General features: G+C 41.8%; 1 protein-coding gene across 7 annotated transcripts in view; it reads left to right on the top strand.

Annotated features, from left to right (window-relative positions):
* zfand2a (zinc finger, AN1-type domain 2A) overlaps positions 1-15,578 on the top strand; it is a 30,170-nt gene extending 14,592 nt beyond the window's left edge. For 4 of the 7 annotated variants that reach the window (XM_063058673.1, XM_063058671.1, XM_063058672.1 and 1 more), the window contains exons 6-10: positions 3,002-3,124; positions 4,297-4,345; positions 10,570-10,640; positions 12,741-12,819; positions 15,159-15,578. In XM_063058673.1, the coding sequence (XP_062914743.1) occupies positions 3,002-3,124; positions 4,297-4,345; positions 10,570-10,640; positions 12,741-12,819; positions 15,159-15,203 (367 nt within the window). In that variant the 3' untranslated portion in view covers positions 15,204-15,578. The other 3 variants (XM_063058669.1, XM_063058670.1, XM_063058675.1) reach the window with 2 other exon arrangements.
* The last annotated feature ends 6,072 nt before the right edge of the window (positions 15,579-21,650 follow it).

The following is a 21,650-nucleotide window of genomic DNA, read 5'->3' as shown; positions in this document are numbered from 1 at the left end:
AAGGCAAATCAAAACCCCCATTTGTCTGCAAAAGACCTTTACGAAGATTTAGCAGGCTCTGGAATGGTGGTGCACTGTTCTACCGTGCAGCAACACCTGCACAAATATGACCTTCATGGAAGAGTCATTAGAAGAAAATCTTCCCTGCAGCCTCACCACAAAATTCAACGTCAGAAGTTTGCAAAGGAACATCTAAACAAACCTGATGCATTTTGGAAACAAGTCCTGTGGACTGATGAAGTTAAAATAGAACTTTTTGGCCGCAATGAGCAAAGGTATGTTTGGAGAAAAAAGGGTGAAGAATTTCATGAAAAGAACACCTCTTCAACTGTTAAGCACGGGGGTGGATCGATCATGCTTTGGGCTTGTGTTGCAGCCAATGGCACAGAGAACATTTCACTGGTAGAGGAAAGAATGAATTCAATTAAATACCAGCAAATTCTGGAAGCAAACATCACACCGTCTAAAAAAAAAGCTGAAGATGAAAAGAGGATGGCTTCTACAACAGGATAATGATCCTAAACACCTCAAAATCCACGATGGACTACCTCAAGAGGCGCAAGCTGAAGGTTTTGCCATGGCCCCCACAGTCCCCCGACCTAAACATCATTGAAAGTCTGTAGATAGACCTCAAAAGAGCAGTGCATGCAAGACAGCCCAATAATCTCACAGAACTAGAAATCTTTTGCAAGGAAGAACGGGCGAAAATCCCCCAAACAAGAATTGAAAGACTCTTAGCTAGCTACAGAAAGCGTTTACAAGCTGTGATACTTACCAAAGGGGGTGTTACTAAGTACTGACCATGCAGGGTGCCTAAACTTTTGCTTCAGGCCCTTTTCCTTTTTTGTTATTTTGAAACTGTAAAAGATGGAAATAAAAAATAATCTTAAAATATTAAAGAAATATGTCACCTTTAACTTTATGCCTTTTGGAAATCAGGTCATCTTTTACTCGCTTAGCCATTCACAGTAACAGAAATTGTGACCAGGGGTGCCCAAACTTTTGCATGCCACTGTATATTAAAAAAGTGAGGTAGTGTTCACGGGTTCAGTGTCCATTTAGGAATCAGATGGCAGAGGGGAAGAAACTGTTCCTCAATTGCTGAGTGTGCCTTCAGGCTATTGTACCTCCTATCAGATGGTATCAGTGAGAAAAGGGCATGCCCTGGGTGCTGGGAGTTGCTATCTTTCTGAGACACTGCTCTTTGAAGGTGTCCTGGGTACTTTGTAGGCTGGTACCCAAGATGGAGCAGACTAAATTTATGACCCTCTGCTGCTGCTTTTGGTCCTGTGCAGTAGGCCCCCCCCCCCCACCCATACCAGACAGTGATGCAGCCTGTCAGAATGCTCTTCATGGTACAACTATAGAAGTTTTTGAGTGTATTTGTTGACATGCCAAATCTCTTCAAACTGCTAATGAAGTATAGCCGCTGTCTTGCCTTCTTTATAACTACATTGATATGTTGGGACCAGGTTAGGTCCTCACAGATCTTCACACCCAGGAACTTGAAACTGCTCACTCTCTCCACTTCTGACTCCTCTGAGGATTGGCATGTGTTCTTTTGTCTTACCGTTAAGTCCACATCAGCTCTTTTGTCTTACTGATGTTGAGTGCTAGGTTGCTGGTGTGACACCACTCCACTAGTTGGCGTATCTCACTCCTGTACGCCCTCTCCTCTCTGTCTGGGATCTGACCAACAATGGGTGTACCATCAGCAAATTTATAGATGGTATTTGAGTTATGCCTAGCCACAGTCATGGGAATAGAGAGAGTAAAGCAGTGGGCTAAGCACACACCCCTGAGGTGCACCAGTGTTGATTGTCAGCGATCCTCACAGATTGTGCTCTACTGGTTAGGAAGTCGAGGATCCAATTGCAGAGGGAGGTACAGAGGCCCAGGTTCTGTAATTCAGTATGAGAATACACTCAACTTTGACATCTGTAGACTTGCAGCTTTCAGTCTGAACCTTTGTAAGTAGTTTCTGAATTTACAGTGACTAAATGGTTACAGTGGTTTCGGGACCCTAATGTTACTCGTGCAGGAGGGGTCAGCTCCTTCTTTGGTGATACCTAAGGGTTTGGGATATAGCTAAACATCCTCACTTCAGGAAGATGTGGAAATCATAGAAAGGGTGCAGAGGAGATTTACAAGGATGTTGCCTGGATTGAGGTGCATGCCTTATGAGAATAGGTTGAGTGAACTTGGCCTTTTCTCCTTGGAGCAATGGAGGATGAGAGGTGACCTAACAGAGGTGTATAAAATGATGAGAGGCCGTACCATCTCTGCTGCCTTGTGGCCATGCCCATTCATGGGAAAGGCTTCGTGAGTAAACCCTGAGGATAAATCCGGAGCTGGAGTCCCTAAGGCAGTCCGATGTTGCTTTCAACCTCATTCTGGCAACTCCTGTGACATCACTGGTGCCAAGCTGTATCGACCCTTGCCCTTCCCTTGGGACAACATTGGTGGTGTGGAGAGGGGAGACTTGCTGCTTGGGCAACTGCCGGTCTTCCATACAACCTTGCCCAGGCCTGCGCCATGGAGAGACTGAAGCAAGACTTTCCAGGCGTAGATCCATGGTCTCGTGAGACTAACGGATGCCATCCATTGATTGTGTGGATAGTCACGCTTTTTCCCAGGGTTGAAATGGCTAGCGTGAGAGGGCAGAATTTTAAGGTGCTTAGAAGTAGGTACAGGGGAGATGTCAGGGGTAAGTTTTTTTTTATGCAGAGAGTGGTGAGTGCGTGGAATGGGCTGCCGGTGGTGGAGGCAGATACAATAGGGTCTTTTAAGAGATTCCTGTGTAGGTACATGGAGCTTAGAAAAATAGGTTGTGGGTAACCCTAGGTAATTTCCAAGGTAAGGACATGTTCAGCACAGCTTTGTGGGCTAAAGGGCTTGTATTGTGCTGTAGGTTTTGTGTTTCTAAAGCAAAACTTGTGACAAGTAACATTTTGATATGTAAAATAACTAAATTGTAATTAACCATTTTTCTCTCTGAAAGTAATGCTGCCATGAAGAGAGTTCAGGGAACACCGAAACCTGGTGTGGTGCCATCTACAAGCAAAGGCACATCTAGCAGTCGACCAAATGGACTGAATACATCAGCACCCCCACGTCATAACAGGTGAGAATTGGACTGGTTTTGATGAATTTCAGTATGGTTAGTAACAGATGCGAAAGGATCTGAAGTGGATGGAGGGTGGGTAACTGAGTTGAGATTTGTCCTTCTCTTCTAACCTCTTGTGCATTCCTGTGACCAAGTTTCCAGCTACTTTAGACTTGCATCTGTACACTACATCTCTGATGCCCTTGAAAGATTTGCTTTTGACCACGAATACACGTCTTAATGCTTTGGCTGCAATAACAGGCTATAAGCTGTGGACCTTGTATTAAATAATTCATTACCTGATACTCCAAAACCTTCCTGCCATCTACAGGGCATTGATTAGCAATGCAGTGAAATATTCTGCACCTACCTAAATGAGTGAATTTCCAACTATACTCAGATGCTCAACATTATTCTTGAAGCTTCACACTATCCTTAAAAAAAACATTTAGTATCCTCTGCACTATACTAAATAGTAATTTTCTTCACCTGCAGCATGTGCCATCTATAGACAAGGCATCTTATGCTTAGACCTCTCTGACAGCATTGTGCAACAGAATTAGGTGTTGTACAACAAAAGCAAAGCATATCGTAGGCTTCAGTCTTTTTCTTTACTGGTGAATAGTATGTTAATTTCCCTAGCGTTGATATCTTGTTTATTCCTACCTGTCCATATGAAATGTCTCTGTCAGTACATGTTTTGTGCATAGAGAGGGGTTTCACTACTGAAAACTGTCATTGTGCATGTCCTGTATAGGGTTAACCTGATGGGTTTCAGAAAGATTTGTTCAAAGGCCATGTGTGGTTGCCTTTATCAAGCCAGCCCAGTACTTATTACTTGATGTGCATTGTTTTCTCTTGCCTTCCTCATCCTTCACTAGTATTAAGGATGTTGAGACAATTTCAATGTCAGTCATGCATTCCTGCCCAAGATCAACTAAGGTCCTAAATCAAGTTTTGAAACCTTCCCAGCTTGTCTTTCATGGTAAATTGATTTATTATTGTCACATTTACTGAGGTGCAGAGAAAAACTGCTTTGCATGCCACCCATACAGATTATTTCATTACATCAGTACGCTTTATATTGCAATTGACTGTACACACTGTGCCTTGCCTGATTTGGCAGCTGTCACACTTGGAAGTCCAAATATTTCAGAGATCAGGAGATAACACTGTTCTCTCATTGACAGTGACTCAGCAAGAAACATCCCTATGTCAGCATCTCTGCAAGCAGGATTGGTGAGTTCAATACCTGATGATGTACAATAGAGACTGTTGTTTCACAGTTTTGTGACTAAACTGAAAGTGTACATGTTGTTGAATAACTATTTTGTGTAGGGCGTATTGGGGGTAAAAGAGAAGAAACACAACTCTTTGTGGTGACTTGTTACATTGCCATAGAACTTGGCAAATATGGTTATTTCAGATGCATTCAATCTTGCATGCAGCATGCTTTTGTACACCAATATGCAGAACACCTTATCAGTTCATTTGTTATAGATGAATTATTGTACAAGCAAATCCGGTAACACTCCATGTCAGTTTTCATTGGTGTGGATAATGGTGGGTGTGTCGGTGTGAAATTTTGGCGTAGTAAAGTTAGTTTCGGAAGATATGAAGTTCGGTTTTTCCCTGAAACATTTTTTTCTCATTTTGAGCCTCCCCACCACCATTAGTAGAATGGTTTTAGGCTCTTTGCTGCTGCTTTAAACAGATGCCCAACCAGAGGCAGTGCCTAAAACTGTAATCTTTTATGTAAAACAAAATTGAAATGACTGTCTGCAGCAGAGGGATTGACAACAAGGTCTCAAACTTCAGGGCACTGAACGGTGGGATTCCCATTCAGCTGCGTTGCCTCAGTTGTGGTGTGGACTAGGCCCACGCCATGGGGTCACTTGTTGCAACTGACCAGGAGAAGAGATGCCAAGGTGGTGAAGGAGAGCCTCTGTGGGGTGTGCTGGTACCTGTCCTGGGTTGGGGCTGGCCCCTCTCAATGGTGCTGCCCTCCAGTGTTCACTTACTGGAAGAACCAGCTAGACTGGGACAACTACAGTCATGCCACTCAGGGACCAGGGCTATATATTTATTTGTGACTATGTTTTTTCTGAATATGTAACTATATGTGCTCTTGGTAATGTGCTTTGCACCTTAGCCCTGGCGGAATGCCATGTTCATGTATGATTGAATGATAATTGAATTTGAGTATGATGAATGGCCTCTAAAGTATTTCTGTAGGCATGATGAATGGCCTGCTGAACTGTATCAATACACAGTTACAATATGGTGAACAAGCACAGTACCTCTTGGTGCAATTAGCATGTGTTACCAGTGTTTATTGATCTATAATATAGAACCTGAACAAAGCAATATATTGCAGCTACAGGGCGATTTAAAGGGAAAAAAAAAACAGGAAATGATGAAAGATCTCAGCTGGTCAGACAATGTGCATGGAAAGAGTTACTGAGTTAATATTTCAGATTGGTTGGTCATCTGGATCAGGAAAATGAAGTGCAGAGAAAGGGGAGGGAGTATGACCTTTTGGTAGGATGGAAGGCATGTTGGATTAAATGACAAAAATGGTAATAGTGCAATGTGAAAGAAGGTAGCGTGAGGAAAGATGATATTTTGGAGGAATAAATGAACAATTATCTGACATTACAAGAAGAATGCTAGTGAGCTAGAAGGGGAGAAGGGCTAGAAGTGGTAGCATCATGTTAAAAAAAATTGTGGAAGATGATTCTGTGGATAGTCAAAGGCTTTTTCCCAGGGCTGAAATGGCTTGCACGAGAGGGCCCAGTTTTAAGGTGCTTGGAAGTAGGTACAGAGGAGATGTCAGCGGTAAGGTTTTTTTTAATGCAATGGGTGGTGAGTGCGTGAAATAGGCTGCTGGCAGGCGGTGGTGGAGGTGGAAATGATGATAAGGTCTTTTAAGAGACTCCTAGATGGATACATGGAACTTAGAAAAATAGAGAGCTATGGGCAAGCCTAGGTAGTGCTAATGTAAGGACATGTTTGGCACAGCTTTGTGGGCCGAAGGGCCTGTATTATGCTGTAGGTGTTCTATGTTTCTATGATCAATCAGATATGAAGTTCAATATTTCTTCAGCCTTTTATCTCATTTTTAACTCTTCCCCACCACTAGTATTTATTATTGAGATACAGCAAGGAGTCCGCCCTTCTGGCCCTTCAAGCCCCTCCACCCAGCAACCTGATTTAACCCTTGTCTAATCACGGGACAGTTTACAATGAACAATTAACCTACTCACCGCTATGTCTTTGAACTATGGGAGGAAACAGGAGCACCTGGAGAAAATCTACACATTCCAGAGGAATGTACAGACTCTTTACAGATGATGTCGTAGTTAAACTCTGAACTCTTGACGCCCCAAGCTGCAATACTGCTGCACTACTGTGGCGCCCAGTAGAATGGTTTTAGGGCCCTTTGCTGCTTTAAACAGATGCCTAACCAGAAGCAATGCTTGAAACTATAATCCTTTATTTAAAAAGAAATTAAAAAGGGTAAAAAGGCTCTTTGCAACAAAGGGGTTGTTAACATGGCTTGATGGTCAGAATTCCACTTCTCAAACTTTCAGGTACTGGATTAGATTAAATTGAAACTATTGATTAAATCGATGCAATAAGTGTTGTAAATAGATCAGTGGCTGGGTGGGAATTTAACCTTCTCCGGGACTGCTGAATGGCTGTACCCACAAATCATTAATTTCTGTTCCTCCCTAAGATGCTGATGTGTGTGTTTGATCTGTTCAGTCTGTGAAGCCAGCAATTTAAATCACAATGGTAATGAATCTGATTGTTGGTTGAATTTTCAATTTCTAGGATGTAATGGATTTTCTCTTTAAAATGCTTGTAAATAGGCCTGTAGAAATGGTGTAAGCTGTTTCCATCTGGACAGGAAATGACCTACTTCTGTTCTCTGCCTTGTAATTTAGTGGCATGATTTGTATTTCAGCCAGTTGATGGGACTTTAGAAACAAGCATATTGGGAAGAGCCAGCCAAAGTGAGCTGCTATAACCTTGAATTCCACAGTAATTGTGGCTGTTGAAGTGTATACCTATTTTATGAGTACATGGTCCCCTGGGTCAGGGCTTGAAAGTTGCTAGTTAAAATTCATTCTCTTTAAAGGCATGGGCAATTGTAATATATGTGGCATTGACATCTAGTTAGGAAGGAAGCATAAAATAAAAACAGAAGCTGCTGAAGATGCTTGCTGGATCAAACGGTATCTGTGGAGAGACAAATGGAATTAACATTTCAAATTGATGACCTTTCATTAAAAGGGGAAATGGAATTGATTGATGAAATAATTGTGTAAGATAACAACGAACAGTAATCTAGAAAAGAAATAAATTTGAGAAGAGGAGGGAATAACTGAATCCTTAAAACATCAATAATGTTGTATGCTTGTATGAATAAAGCCTGTGCCTGTAATCACACAATAGATACTCAAAATTAATAAGTCCAATACAATTCCATTCTGTTAGCAAGACAACATCAGTATATCAGTTACAAGTTTTGGCACTGTCTCAGTATTTGCTGCCTTTGGTCTGACTGGTGTGCTGATTAGCTCATTTGTACAGGCATCAAATTATAACGCAAGATAGAAAACACATGTCATGAGGATAATGTTAGGATAGTCATGGGAAATTTCAATATGCAGGTGGATTGCTGGATCCCAAGAGAGAACTTGTGGAATGTACATTAGATGGCTTTTTAGAATAGCTTGTGGTTGAGCTTACTAGGGGAAATGCTATTCTGGATTGGTTGTTGTGCAATGAACTGGATTTGATTAGGGAGCTTAATGTAAAGAAACCCTTAGGAGGCAGTGATCATAATATGATGGACTTCACCCTGCAATTTGAGAGGGAGAAGTGAAAGTCAGACAGTGGAGTAAAAGGAGTTGTAGAGGCATGAGATGAGCTGGCCAAAGTTGATTGGAAGGGGACACTAGCAGGGATGATGCTCGAACAGCAATGTCTAGAGTTTCTAGGAACAATTCTGAATTGATACATCCCAAAGAAGTATTGTAAAAGCAGGAAGACACAACTGTGGCTGACAAGGGGAAGCCAAAGACAATATAAAAGCAAAAGAGAGGCCATCCAATAGAGCAAAAATTAGTGGGCAGTTAGAGGATTGGAAAGCTTATAAAAACCAACAGAAGATGGCTAAGAAAGCCATAAGGAGGAAAAAGATGAAATATGAAGGTAAGCTAGACAATAATATCAGAGGATAACAATTTTTCAGATATAGTATAAGGAGTAAAAGAGAAGCAAGACTTTGGTTGTTGGAAAACAATGCTGGAGAGGTAGTAACGTGGGACAAAGAAATGGCGGGCAAACTAAGTATTTTGCATCCACCTTAACTGTCAAAGACACTAGTGATAGATCAGAAGTTCAAGAGTGTCAGGAGGCAGTAGGTAATTCAATTGTTATTGTTAGGAAGAAGGTGCTTGAAAAACTGAGGAGTTTGAAGGTAGATAAATCACCTGGACCAGATGCACTACACACCAGGGTTCTGAAGGAGATGGCTAGGGAAATTGTGGAGGTTAGTAATGATCTGTAAAGAATCACTAGATTCTGGCATGGTTCCAGTGGACTTGAAAATTGCAAATGCCTCTCTATTCTTCAAAAAGAGAGGGAGTGAGGCAGAAGAAAAGAGGCCAATTAGTCTGACCTCAGTGATTGGGAAGTTTCTGGAGTTGATTATTAAGGATGATGTCTTGGGATACTTGAGGCACAGGATAAAATAGGCCAAAGTTAGCATTGTTTCCTTAAGGGAAAATCTTGCCTGACAAATCAGTTTTTTCTTCAAATAATTCTAACAGGCAAGATAGATAAAGGAAAATTGGTGGATGATGTGTGCTTGGATTTTCATCAGCCTTATAACAAGATGCTGCATTTGAGGCAGCTTAACAGGATGAGAGCCCATGGTATTACAGGAAAGATATTAGCAGGGTTAGAGATTTGGCAGGAAGCAAAGAGTGGGAATAAAGAGAGACTTCAGGTTGGCTGCCAGTGATTAGTGCTGTTCCACAGGGGTTGGTATTGGGACTGCTTTTTTCAGTACATGTTAATGATTTGGATGACAGGACTGATGGCTTTGTGGCCAAGTTTGTGGATAGGTGGAGGGGTCGGTTCTGTTGAGGAAGCATGGAGGCTACAGAAGGACTAAGACAGTTTGGGAGAATGTGCAGAGAAGTGGCGGATGGAATGTGGTGTCAGGAAGTATTTGGTCATGCACTTTGGTAAAAGGAACACAAGCATAGATTATTTTCTAAACAGGCAGAAAATTCAAAAATCTGACGTGCAAGAGGACTTGGGAGACCGTGTGTAGGATTCCCTAAAGGTTAACTTGCAGGTTGAGCTGGTGTGAGGAAGGCAAATGCAATGTTAGCATTCGTTTTGAGAAGGTGAGAATATAAAAGCAAGGATGTAATGCTGTAGCGTAAGCACTGGTGAGGCCCCACTTGGAGTATTGAGAGTAGTCTTGGGCCTCTTCTCTAAGAAAAGATGTGCTGATAATATAGAGGGCTCTGGTGAGGTTCATGAGAATGATTTTGGGAATTAGAGGTTTATCATATGAGGAGTGTTTGATGGCTCTGGGCCTGTAGTCACTTGAATTTAGAAGAATTGTGGGGGGTGGGGTGATGGATCTCACTGAACTGTATTGAATGTTGAAAGGCACAGATAGTGTGGATGTGGAGAGGATGTTTCCTGTAGTGGAGGAGTCTAAGACCTGAGGGCACAGCCCTCGGAATAAAGGAATGTCCATTCAGAACAGAGATGAGGAGGAATTTCTTTAGACAGAGGTGAATCTGTGCAGTTTTGTTGCTCTGGCTGAAGAGAGCAAGTCATTGGGTGTGTTTAAGGTGGAGGTTGATAGCTTCTTGATTAGTCAATTTGTGAACGGTTATGAGGAGAAGGCTGGAGAATGGTGTTGAGGGAAAATGGTTCAGCCATGGTGAAGTGCCAGCTCAGACGAGATGGGTTGAATAGCTTAATTTTGTTTATACCTCTTACGACAGGAGTTCCCAACCTTTTTTTTTCCAATACCATTAAGCAATCAGTCTGTGGACCCCTGTCTGTGGTGTTATGGCAGTGTTGCACTTTCATTATTGATGTCTAAATATTCGTTAGATACTAATTGTGATTGCAAATTTATACCAACTGTCTGTTCATAATGCGGAGATGCTCCAGAGTTTAGGATAAATAGAGAAATACTGTATAGGATTGAAAATTGTAATCTGGAGCTCTAAATTCAGAACACTTTTTGAAAGGAAGCTTGGTGTTCTCTATTTACTGTTCCGATTCAGCTGCATTAAACTGTAGCTGCAGAAACTGTATCATAGCAAGGAAGCAAACTAATGTGCGATTAATCAGGTTGAGGTGTTGGTTTTATTTCCTATCATTGATTTCTGGTGTATGTTTGCATTATGTGTTTAAAGACTGAAGAACAAGCACTGCAGAGAGCTTTGGAGAGGTCACTGGCTGAATCTTCCCAAAATACAGCTCCCAGGTAAAAAAAACAACATTCTGTCAGCAGCTTGTCAGATTCTCTGATATTGCACTGATTCCTGCCAGCTTTTAGTATTGTGACATCTTTATAGTTATGGGCATTCTCTCCCAGTAATGTCAGGGCATCTGTGGCACCAAAATTTCTTTTTGTTCCTATTTCCCTCCATCCCTTAAGCTAGAAGCATTGATGGTATTTTTGACGTACCTGCCTGACAAAGGATACTGCAGATGCTGGAATGGAAAGAGCTAGCAGAACTTGGCAAATCTAGCCACATGAAAGGGTCTTGGACCAAAATGTTAACTATCCATTTCCCTTCATAGATGCTGCCTGAACTGCTGAGCTCTTCCAACGCTTTGTGTTGCTTGCCTGGCTAAAACTAGTTCTTACTGATACAGTAGCTGGGTTTCAAGTGAAGCATGCCACTTGCCAAAGTAATCAAGGGTGCCCTGTTTCAAATTCATAGCTAAGTGAGACTTCTGCATTTTGTCAGCAGTATGAAACAGTTTGGGAGTGAGCAGTACTGAAGTCTTTTTCTGAAAGCTAAATATAATATACAGGATATTGTATCAAAATTTGTAGTTGACACCAATGACATAGTAAGTGGCTGTAAATGGAGTAAAGATCAGCAGCACAACTGTGATAATAAGTTCAAATTGATGGTGCAAAATGTGCATTGTGTAGCTTGAGGCTAATCCAGTACTACTTGTAGATAAGTATCCAATGTTCTTCTGGGCCTCTGTGAACTGAATCACTTTTGACCATTTCCCCTTCCTCATTACCAAGTGGGGAAGGATTAGAAAGCTATTGATGATGTGCTCTGCCAGTTTCCACTGAAGTGTAATGGATCTATGGATGCAAGAAGGCTATTATGTCTCTTAGTTTTTTCAGCTGTCTTGTGCGTTTGAAATCAAGATCTCTTTGTGCAGATTATAGTCCTTGGGGCTTCATTCCACATTGCCCCAGTGGACTTCAAATGTACCATGAACAGAATGTCATTTAGGATTATGGATCTTGACTTGAAGCAAGATGCGATTGTAAATCAAAATTGACTTTATCTTGTGTGGGAGAGAGTCCCCATTTGAGCAAAGACTTTGAAATGCTTCAACAGTGTAGGATATTTTAGGTTGGCAGTAGCATTATTAAGAAGATTAAATGCAATTCCGAAACCAGTTTTTCAGTATGATGATTCAGTGGGGCATTAGTGCACAAAGAACATGAAGGCCATAGTGTAGCTTCTCTTGGGATTCCTGGACTTTGCACATGGAACTTTTGGTGAGAAGTGGAAGGAAAAGCATTAAATGTTCTATCTTCTAACTCACACTGACATGTGGAAGTGAGAAATACATGAATCAGGGAAGAGGTAGTAAATGTGTCTTAACTATATTCTATCCTTAAGGTAGTCTTTCCTGTCTCAACTATATCCTAATTGTGTTTAATTGGAAAGGGGAAAGAGCCTGTTTCTTTGTTTTGTATTTTTGATTGACCACTAGGATGAGATGCCTTGAGGATATCTAGTCCATCTGCCTCAGACCCAGGCTGTGCACCTCCTGCTGGCTACTTTTTAATAGAGTCAGTCACCTGCGCTGCCGTGTCCTCTTAGCTGCAGCAGGTTTGCATGGAGGATTGTGACCCAGGTTAGCTGGGGAGGCAGCTCTCATCTTTACCAGCACCCACAATTTATTTTTGCTCCAGTTTTAGATTTCTCTCCTAGTCTGTGTGAGATATTTTGAAGCTTGAAAGCTGGTGTATTAAAGCTGCCTGTGGAGTCTCAGCAGCATTTTGCTTGGGGCTGCATGTTATAATTATGTGACTTCATTGTCTGTCTAATTTAAATGCTCTTCATGTGTGTAATCAGACAAAGATTAATATGTAATAATGTAACTTGCATGTATCATAGTATATAGACTATGAACAGCTCCAAGTGGCCCACATCACTGCCATAAACTCACCTGTTTATATTTATCTATTTTAAATAGCATTACCTAATTTGGTATGCGGCACTAACTTTTGGCCTGAATCTGAATGATTGTGATGCTTCCTTTTTCATAATAAAGTTTCATTTTGTGTCTCCTTCTCCTGATCTTTATATCCTGTACTTAGCCATCAAGAGCAGGAAGATTTGGCCTTGGCTCAGGCTATTGCTGCCAGTGAGGAAGAATTTCGTCGACAACAACAGCAGGTAATTATGGTGTGAAGGACTGCATAGTAACTTTGCTAATGGCCCGTGAGCCACTCAGGATGTTCCCTCTATTGCATTTGGGATGAAAAGCTTTCTTCCTTTAGGACTAGTCTAATATCTGAAAATAATTTTACACTTCTATATTTTTTAATTAAAATCACGGGCGCTGTGCAATTGTAGGGACTAATTTAGAGTCACCAAGCATTTATGGCTGTTAAATTTGTTTGGCTATGTGTGCAGTGCTACTAAAACACTCCATTGGTCATCTTAATGACTAGATCAGGCCTCTGCCACAATTGGACTTTTAATTCCTACCCTATTCGCCTATTATGTAATTGGTAACCATGGTTTAAACAAAAATAATCCAAAGCAAAGCAAATCTTGAAGTTAATTACTTTTTAAAAGGCTTCTGATTGAAAATCGGGCCACATTTAAAAATGCAGAAGGGAGGAAGAGGGGGGGGTCAGAAGATGAAGGCTTTTTCTTTTTATGTCTGTAAATCATGAATGATTCCCTGCTAAGCTGCCCCAGCTGCCTGTCAACTACGTCTGATAATTCTCCGACATCAGTGAAATTCACTGAAGCGTTAAATTAATAAAATCAAGGCGTCTAGTTTGAATTTCAGATGACTTCAGGAGCAGGCAAATTTTAACTTAAATTCTTCTCTCATTCTCTGTGTATTAGGGGCAATCAAAAGCTTAGAGAGGGAAGTTTTGGCAGTACATTGTAATGATTTGACTTTGTTTTGTACTTTACCTCTTGCACTATCTGTACGAGACCAAGCATTGAAATGCTGTGAGCTGCTATCATTTGAATCTTAAATGTATGCATTCAACAGAGTATCAGTATAACAATTCCGTCCACACAAATCTAATATCCAAAAACCTCACCACTCTACATGAAGGAACTCTAAGGATAGGAGAGTTTGTGCAGGAAAGTGGTACTGAGGTGAAAGGTTAGTAGGGATTTGATTGATGACAGGGGGCAGACTAGCTTTCATTTGGAATTTAAAAAAAACTAAAGCATTTTGCTTATCATGCTGACCTTATCTTGATGCTTCCTTGCAGTTAACAGGTAATACTAGTCTTAAATCTAGTTCTTAGCTAGGACCTGGCTTAGTGGGCCTCCATTCTCAAGTGCATAAGCCTTGAGTTCTCCACCAAAGACCTGATTATGTCACCTTGGCTGAAGCCCGCATGCCAAAAAAATGGAGCGCAGTACTGTGTGAGATGCCTACACTTCAATACTTAAGATATTAGTTGAAAATAATACTGTCATAGAAACATTGCTTTTGTAGAACTTTATATCAGATGTGTTACATGAGAATATTTTTATTTTTTTCTCAACCACAGGATATCAGAAATGGTTCCATAGCCATCAAAGCATGTTTGACCTGAAGTCATGTTCATAACTTAAGCAGCGAACTAATTTGGAACTTAGAACATAAAACAGTACAGGACAGTACACACTCTCAAGCCTACGATATTGCGCCGATCTTTTAACCTACTCCAATATCAGTCTAATGCTTCATTTCTGCATAGCCCTCCACTATTTTTTTTAATCCATACACCTATCTAAGAGTGTCTTAACTGTCCCTAATGTATCTGCCTCTGCCAGCACCCCTGGCAGTGTGTTCCACACATCCACTGTTTTGTGGGGGGAGAGGGTGGAACAAAAAAAATGGTACCTGTCATATCCCCCCCCCCCATACTTTCCTCCAGTCACCTTAAAATTATGCCCTTTTGTATTAGACAACTTCACTCTGAGAAAAAGATGCTGGCTATTCACTCTATCAATGCCTCTTGGACACACCTGCATCAACTCACCTCTCATCTTCGCTTCAAAGAGAAAAGCTGTAGTTCGCTCTACTCTTCCTCATAAGACATGCTCTCTAATCCAAGCATCATCTCTGCACCCTACACGAGGGTAATGTGCACCTTGCTCATAACTGGTAAATGAATGCAGGCTGTTCAGTTGTGAACAGTTCCCCATGTTCTTTTTCCAATACAATCATTTTGCTACAGGGCACTTGATTAGTTAAAAGACAAAACAAAAGTACTTAATATTGCTCTCCCCAATGAAGAGGGTTACTACTTATGTACTGTTATAGTGAGGTGTTACAGCCTGGACTAATACAGCTTCGATTTATGAGCCTCGACATCCTAAGCATATTTTACACCTTAAAGCCCGAAGATTGCCGATGCCTCCAATGCCTTGAGGAAAGATTAGTTTGAAACAGCATTTTCAGCTAGACATCTTGTTACCAGAAAATGGACATCAGATGTTGTGAAGCATGTTCCTGTACTCACCAACGCTGATGGTTTCTTTTCTTGTTTCAGACTCAGCAACGAGGTTCCAAGACCTTGCCCTGTAAACTTTCATGACCTTGACATTCTGACTGTGCAGCCTTAACTTACTGTCAATACTTTAATCTGTCATTGGTGCCTGGGGCCCTTAAACAAAATGGGGCTTTTGGCTTAGCGAAATAAATGTCCTTGGTGAATGCTCTAATAATCATGAATGTTTGATTCTATTGGTAAATCTATTTCCTATGAGTTTTTCCATTGAATTCCTATATAAAATTTATATGTAACTAAATGAGAACATTATGTATAACAGGAGCGCAAAAGTAACAACTATAATATTTAATCATATATGTATTGATAATTTCTAAAGAATAAAGTATTTTAAAATTTTTCATTATGTCATTCAGCCGTTTAGTAGAACATTGCACGTCTGCCCAAGACTGATTTCACACACTCTGTACCTTTAACTTGACGTATGCACTATTCAGGATGATTTGCATTTGCAGTTTTTCTTGACAGAATTATTGAACATTTCAGATTAAAAGTAATTCACTGTGCATGAAAGAAATGGATTTTTTTAAAAGTCCCTAGATTGATTTAACCAATTAACATTATCAGTAAAATTGCAAATGAAATCTATTCAAATTGGGCTATCGGCATATCGACACTTGCCATCTCCTCACTCTTGACAGAAGTGAAATTGTTTGGATTTTTATGAATGTTAAATTGAATTTGTTTAGCTCGATTATCAAAAGCAATGATTTTTTTGACTATTTATTTAAGTAGTCGTGTGTGTCAGGAAAGTGTCTCCTCATACTCCAGATATTTAAACTCGGGCTGCAGTAATCTTCCCATTCTGGACTATTTACGAGTTCCAAACACTGGTGAGTTTAGTTTCTTTCTGCTTGCCAGGTACGTTTTTCAGTGTGTTGTGTAACTAACCAGAACAGAACACAAACTTTATGACCAATTGACTAAATTGGTTGACTGGTTGAAAATGCAAATCACATCTAAGTAAGAGTGAAGTGTGTCAGTAACATTAGACCAGTACTGTTGTGCAACAGATGAGACGCTGTTGTAGTTGAGACACAAGAGATTACAGTCACTGGAATCTGGGGTAACAAACCATTGGTGGATCGAGCAGCATCTGTGGGGGATCTCTGAATCAGGACTGAAAACGGAAAGAGGGAATGGTGGTGGGGGAGGGGTGAAGAGTTGGAAGATGGGCAGATTGAGCTGGGTAGGGGCTGGGTGGAGTTGGAAAACAGGCAAGTGACTGATAGGTGACCTCTGTCTCACCACTTCCCATAGATGTTGCTTGACCTGAGTTCCTCCAGCAGACAGTTTGTTACTAAATAGTAGATTTTTGAGTAACACAAGGCATGAACATTGATTTCTCTAACTAGTGGTAACCTGGCCCTTTTCTCCTTCTCCCAGCAGTCCCATCAACACATTTCTTTCCACTCCCCCACCTGCATGTTTCTCCCACTGGTTTCCCTCCTCGCATTCCCTTCATTCCATGGTCCATTATCCTCTCCCATCAGGTTCCATCTTCAGCACTACATATCACGACCCACCTTACATCATTCCATTTTTCCCCCTTCCTCACCTACTTATCAACCTATCACTCACCAGCTCTTGTTTCTCCCACTTCTTGTATTGTTTTTCTCCCCCTTTTGCAGTCCAGATGAAGACGTCAGCTGTCCATTTCTCTCCGTAGATGCTGACTGATAGTAAACTACTGAGTGTGCTGCTTGAGATTTCCAGCATCTTTAGTCTGTGTCTACAGTAGTACTGTACTCATCTAATGTTACTGAGACATCTCACTTGTGTGGTTATTGGACTGACTTTCTTGCTGTATGATCTAATAGCTAAGAGCATGGTCTCCCAGAACCTGAAACATGCCATTTAGAATAAAGGTGAGGAATTTCTTTCCTCAGGTTTATAAACCTTTTACTTGGGCCCCATTACACTGCTTGCATATAGGGCAGCAAAGAAGGCTCTCCATCTGTCTGTCCTTGGCCATTCAAATATAGAAGAGTTCTTCATTGCTGTTTCCATAGCAGTTTTGTCTTGCCAGTCAGGGTTGTTTAGTCCTGACTGACCACTGAACCTGGAGGACTGGTGGACTACTTTTGGTCTAGCCTATACCCTTTGACCTATTTGGCATGAGTGACCCTACCAAGAGCAAAAACATAAAGCACTGACTCCAGACAACATAGCTCTCCGGGTTGTTGAGGCATGCAAGCCTCCAAACCATGGACGTTGTGGTCCTCTTGGAGGTATAAACCTTTTGGGGTTCTTTTACCTGAGCGCTGAATGCATGGGTTCTGAAGTTGGTTAGGCATGATTGTTTTCTTTGGAACAATAGGAATGCTTTTAATAGGGACCTATACAGAACAAAATAGAATTTCCCTTTGCAAAGGAGTCAGAAGACGGGGCATTTCAGTTAATTGGTGTCAGGATGAGAGGGAAATTGTAGAAAATATTTTTCACCCAAAGAGTAACGGTGATAGGGACTTGTCTGAGAATGGGGCTACTGACAGAACTGGGAAGTGGGAATATCCTATTTTTTTTTGTCCAGCATGGATGCAGTATATCACGTGGTCAGCTCCCATGACGTACTCTAGACACGAACCAAAATGAACAGCATAGGAATCTAAACAACACACACAAAATGTTGGAGGAACTTGGGAGGCCAGGCAGCATTGATTTTTTTTTGGGGCGGGGGGATGTACAGTGGACATTTCGGGCTGAGACCCTTCAGCAGGACAGCATAGGAATCTAATGGCTCATGTTCTCCACCAGGGGTGTTAACTCTGATTTTTAAACTTTAATAGCCTCCAGTCTTAGGACATTTGCACTCAGTAGCACCTTTGTAAACAGCAGTGTCAAAAGAATCAGATAATCTATGTTAATGGTGGGGCAGGCTGATACTGGCCCAGACTCAAGAACAAACTCGATTGTTCTTTGAACCCTCATGTAACGCTTTCTTGAGCGAACAGAGTTTGTTTCATTTAATATCTGCCAGTATTATGTATGTCTGAATTTGCTTTGGGATATGAACTCAGAACCTTAAGAGTTAGAGAGCTACCAACTGATATCTGCTTCAATTGCTTGCTACTGATACTTTCACCTTTGTCAGCTACATTTGTCCTTTCACCTTCCTATTCAAGGACAATCTTGAACTTCGAAGAATCTATGTTGTGATCTTGCTCTACAACTTTTTTAGGCTGTTACTAGCTGTTAGCGATAAATAAATGCCCTTTGATATTCAAAACTAACATTCACAAATCTCAGTCTGGTATCTGGATTTAATTTTAGATCTCAACAGATATCCAAAGGCTAATGTGATACCTGGTGCCTGTAGGTGGCCTCAGCCATCTTCAGTACTCTTTAGACAGAGTTGTAACAAACCCGGAGGCAGTTGATAGTAGTATCCATGGCAACTGTAATTAACAATCAAATTAATTATAGAACAAACATGCACCGAAAACAAGGTGAAAAATGATCAGCAAAGATGGTAATGTGTACAACCCAGCATAATTAACTCTGAGCTTCACAGAAGAAATGTTATTAAACTCCCCACCCAACACATTTGTGTTATTGGTTGCATTAATTCTGGTTGAATTTATTCTAATGTTCTATAGAATAAAATAAAAACACAACTTTGAAAAACATGTATCTGTTGAGATGGTAGCTGAGGAGGCAGCTTTAAAGTTTTAACATATCTATAATCTTCCATCAGATTATCTGTTGCTTTTGCAGGTTTTAATGAAAGAATAAACTATCATGGAGCTAATTAAATATCACCAATTACTATTTTAAAGTATATCAACTTGTTGCTTTGGCAGGCAAGTGCATAAATGAACTCAAAACTGGAACCCAGTGATCAGGTAGCAAATTGTGTATTAACAGGAGATGTGCCTCCATCGGCACTTGCGTGTGGACCAGTAGGGACTATTGCCAAGCTGACACAGTAACACACAGACCTGCAAAGCAAGGGATTGTATGCTGCTTGTCTTTGAGAAAAGTATATGATGAAACCTTGCATTTGTAACTCTGTTGGCATTCATTTGTATGTTGGCTGAGGCCTGTAATGGTATCAACAGGAATTCTGCAGATGCTGGAAATTCAAGCAACACACATCAAAGTTGCTGGGGAACACAGCAGGCCAGGCAGCATCTGTAGGAAGAGGTGCAGTTGACGTTTCAGGCTGAGACCCTTCGTCAGGACTAACCGAAGGAAGAGCGAGTAAGGGATTTGAAAGTTGGAGGGGGAGATCCAAAATGATAGGAGAAGACAGGAGGGGGAGGGATGGAGCCAAGAGCTGGATAGGTGATGGGCAAAAGGGATATGAGAGGATCATGGGACAGGAGGTCCGGGAAGAAAGACGGTGGGGGGGGGGACCCAGAGGATGGGCAAGGGGTATATTCAGAGGGACAGAGGGAGAAAAAGGAGAGTGAGAGAAAGAATGTGTATAAAAATAAGTAACAGATGGGGTACAAGGGGGAGGTGGGGCATTAGCGGAAGTTAGAGAAGTCGATGTTCATGCCATCAGGTTGGAGGCTACCCAGACTGAATATAAGGTGGTGTTCCTCCAGCCTGAGTGTGGCTTCATCTTTACGGTAGAGGAGGCCGTGGATAGACATGTCAGAATGGGAATGGGATGTGGAATTAAAATGTGTGGCCACTGGGAGATCCTGCTTTCTCTGGTGGACAGAGCGTAGGTGTTCAGCAAAGCGGTCTCCCAGTCTGCATCGGGTCTCGCCAATATATAATCCCTTGTCCATTTGTCCCCCCCATCCCTCCCCACTGATCTTCCTCCTGGCACTTATCCGTGTAAGCGGAACAAGTGCTACACATGCCCTTACACTTCCCCCCATACCACCATTCAGGGCCCCAAACAGTCCTTCCAGGTGAGGCAACACTTCACCTGTGAGTCGGCTGGGGTGATATACTGCGTCCGGTGCTCCCGATGTGGCCTTCTATATATTGGTGAGACCCGACGCAGACTGGGAGACCGCTTTGCTGAACACCTATGCTCTGTCTGCCAGAGAAAGCAGGATCTCCCAGTGGCCACACATTTTAATTCCACATCCCATTCCCATTCTCATTCTGACATGTCTATCCACGGTCTCCTCTACCGTAAAGATGAAGCCACACTCAGGTTGGAGGAACAACACCTTGTATTCCGTCTGGGTAGCCTCCAATCTGATGGCATGAACATCGACTTCTCTAACTTCCGCTAATGCCCCACCTCCCCCTCGTACCCCATCTGTTACTTATTTTTATACACACATTCTTTCTCTCACTCTCCTTTTTCTCCCTCTGTCCCTCTGAATATACCTCTTGCCCATCCTCTGGGTCCCCCCCCCCTTGTCTTTCTTCCGGGACCTCCTGTCCCATGATCCTCTCATATCCCTTTTGCCAATCACCTGTCCAGCTCTTGGCTCCATCCCTCCCCCTCCTGTCTTCTTATATCATTTTGGATCTCCCCCTCCCCCTCCCACTTTCAAATCTCCTACTCACTCTTCCTTCAGTTAGTCCTGACGAAGGGTCTTGGCCTGAAACGTCGACTGTACCTCTTCCTAGAGATGCTGCCTGGCCTGCTGTGTTCGCCAGCAACTTTGATGTGTGTTTCCTGTAATGGTATTATCACTTCAAGTCAGATAAACGAGGTTTAATTTGTGTTAAGGATTTGAGTGCAATCATCTAATATAATGTTGACCTGAGAGTTTTTTTTTACAATTTGTATTTTGGAATCCTGGTGTTACTGTCAAAGCTGGTGGTTAGCTGTCCACCTTGAACTGCTGCAATACTCTGGTGAAGAGAAGGGACTATGAAAGCACCATCTCTCTCAGGTGGTGATTTAAGAATCATACCAATTATTATTCAATTAAGAGCAGTATCAAAAACACAAAGCAACAAGTTGATCCTTTAGTTATTACATTTAATCGCCGCTTCAGCATCAGTGCACTGGTTGTGAATTGTGTTGGAATATCCCAGGGAAGTGAAGTGTGTGGATCGCACAGTGGTGTAGTGGGTAGCGTTGCTGCTTTGCAGCCTGGTGACCTGGATTTGATCCTGTTTGCATGGAGCCTGCACGTTCTCCTTGTGCTTGTGTGGATTTCCTATATTCCAAAGACGATGGATAACTGGGTGCTGCAAATTGCCCCAGGTGGCAAGAGAACCAAGAGGGAATTGCTGGACATGTTGGAGAGAGCAAGTTTCAGGACCACTGGGGGAAGATGCAGAGTGGGATTATTCTACTGCTGACATGGACCTGATGGCCTGAATGATGTCTGCTGGAAAAAATAATAAATGAAAAGTTGCTTTTGATCTTCAGCTGTTGATCTAACAAACCTTTAGTATTCAAAGTTAGGAGATAACTAGAGCATTGTGGACAAATTCCTAAATTGTCAGGTCTGCAACACTTGGATTTGACATGTGGAGAGCAAACAATCACAACAGTGAAAAGCATCTTTTACTGCGCAGTAATACTGTAAACCTTCAGGGGGCAGC

This window comes from Mobula hypostoma, chromosome 9 (assembly GCF_963921235.1).
Source record: "Mobula hypostoma chromosome 9, sMobHyp1.1, whole genome shotgun sequence".
Lineage (NCBI taxonomy): Eukaryota > Metazoa > Chordata > Chondrichthyes > Myliobatiformes > Myliobatidae > Mobula > Mobula hypostoma.
The sequence above is the reverse complement of the archived record's forward strand: the minus strand, read 5'-3'. Positions and strand labels throughout refer to the sequence as shown.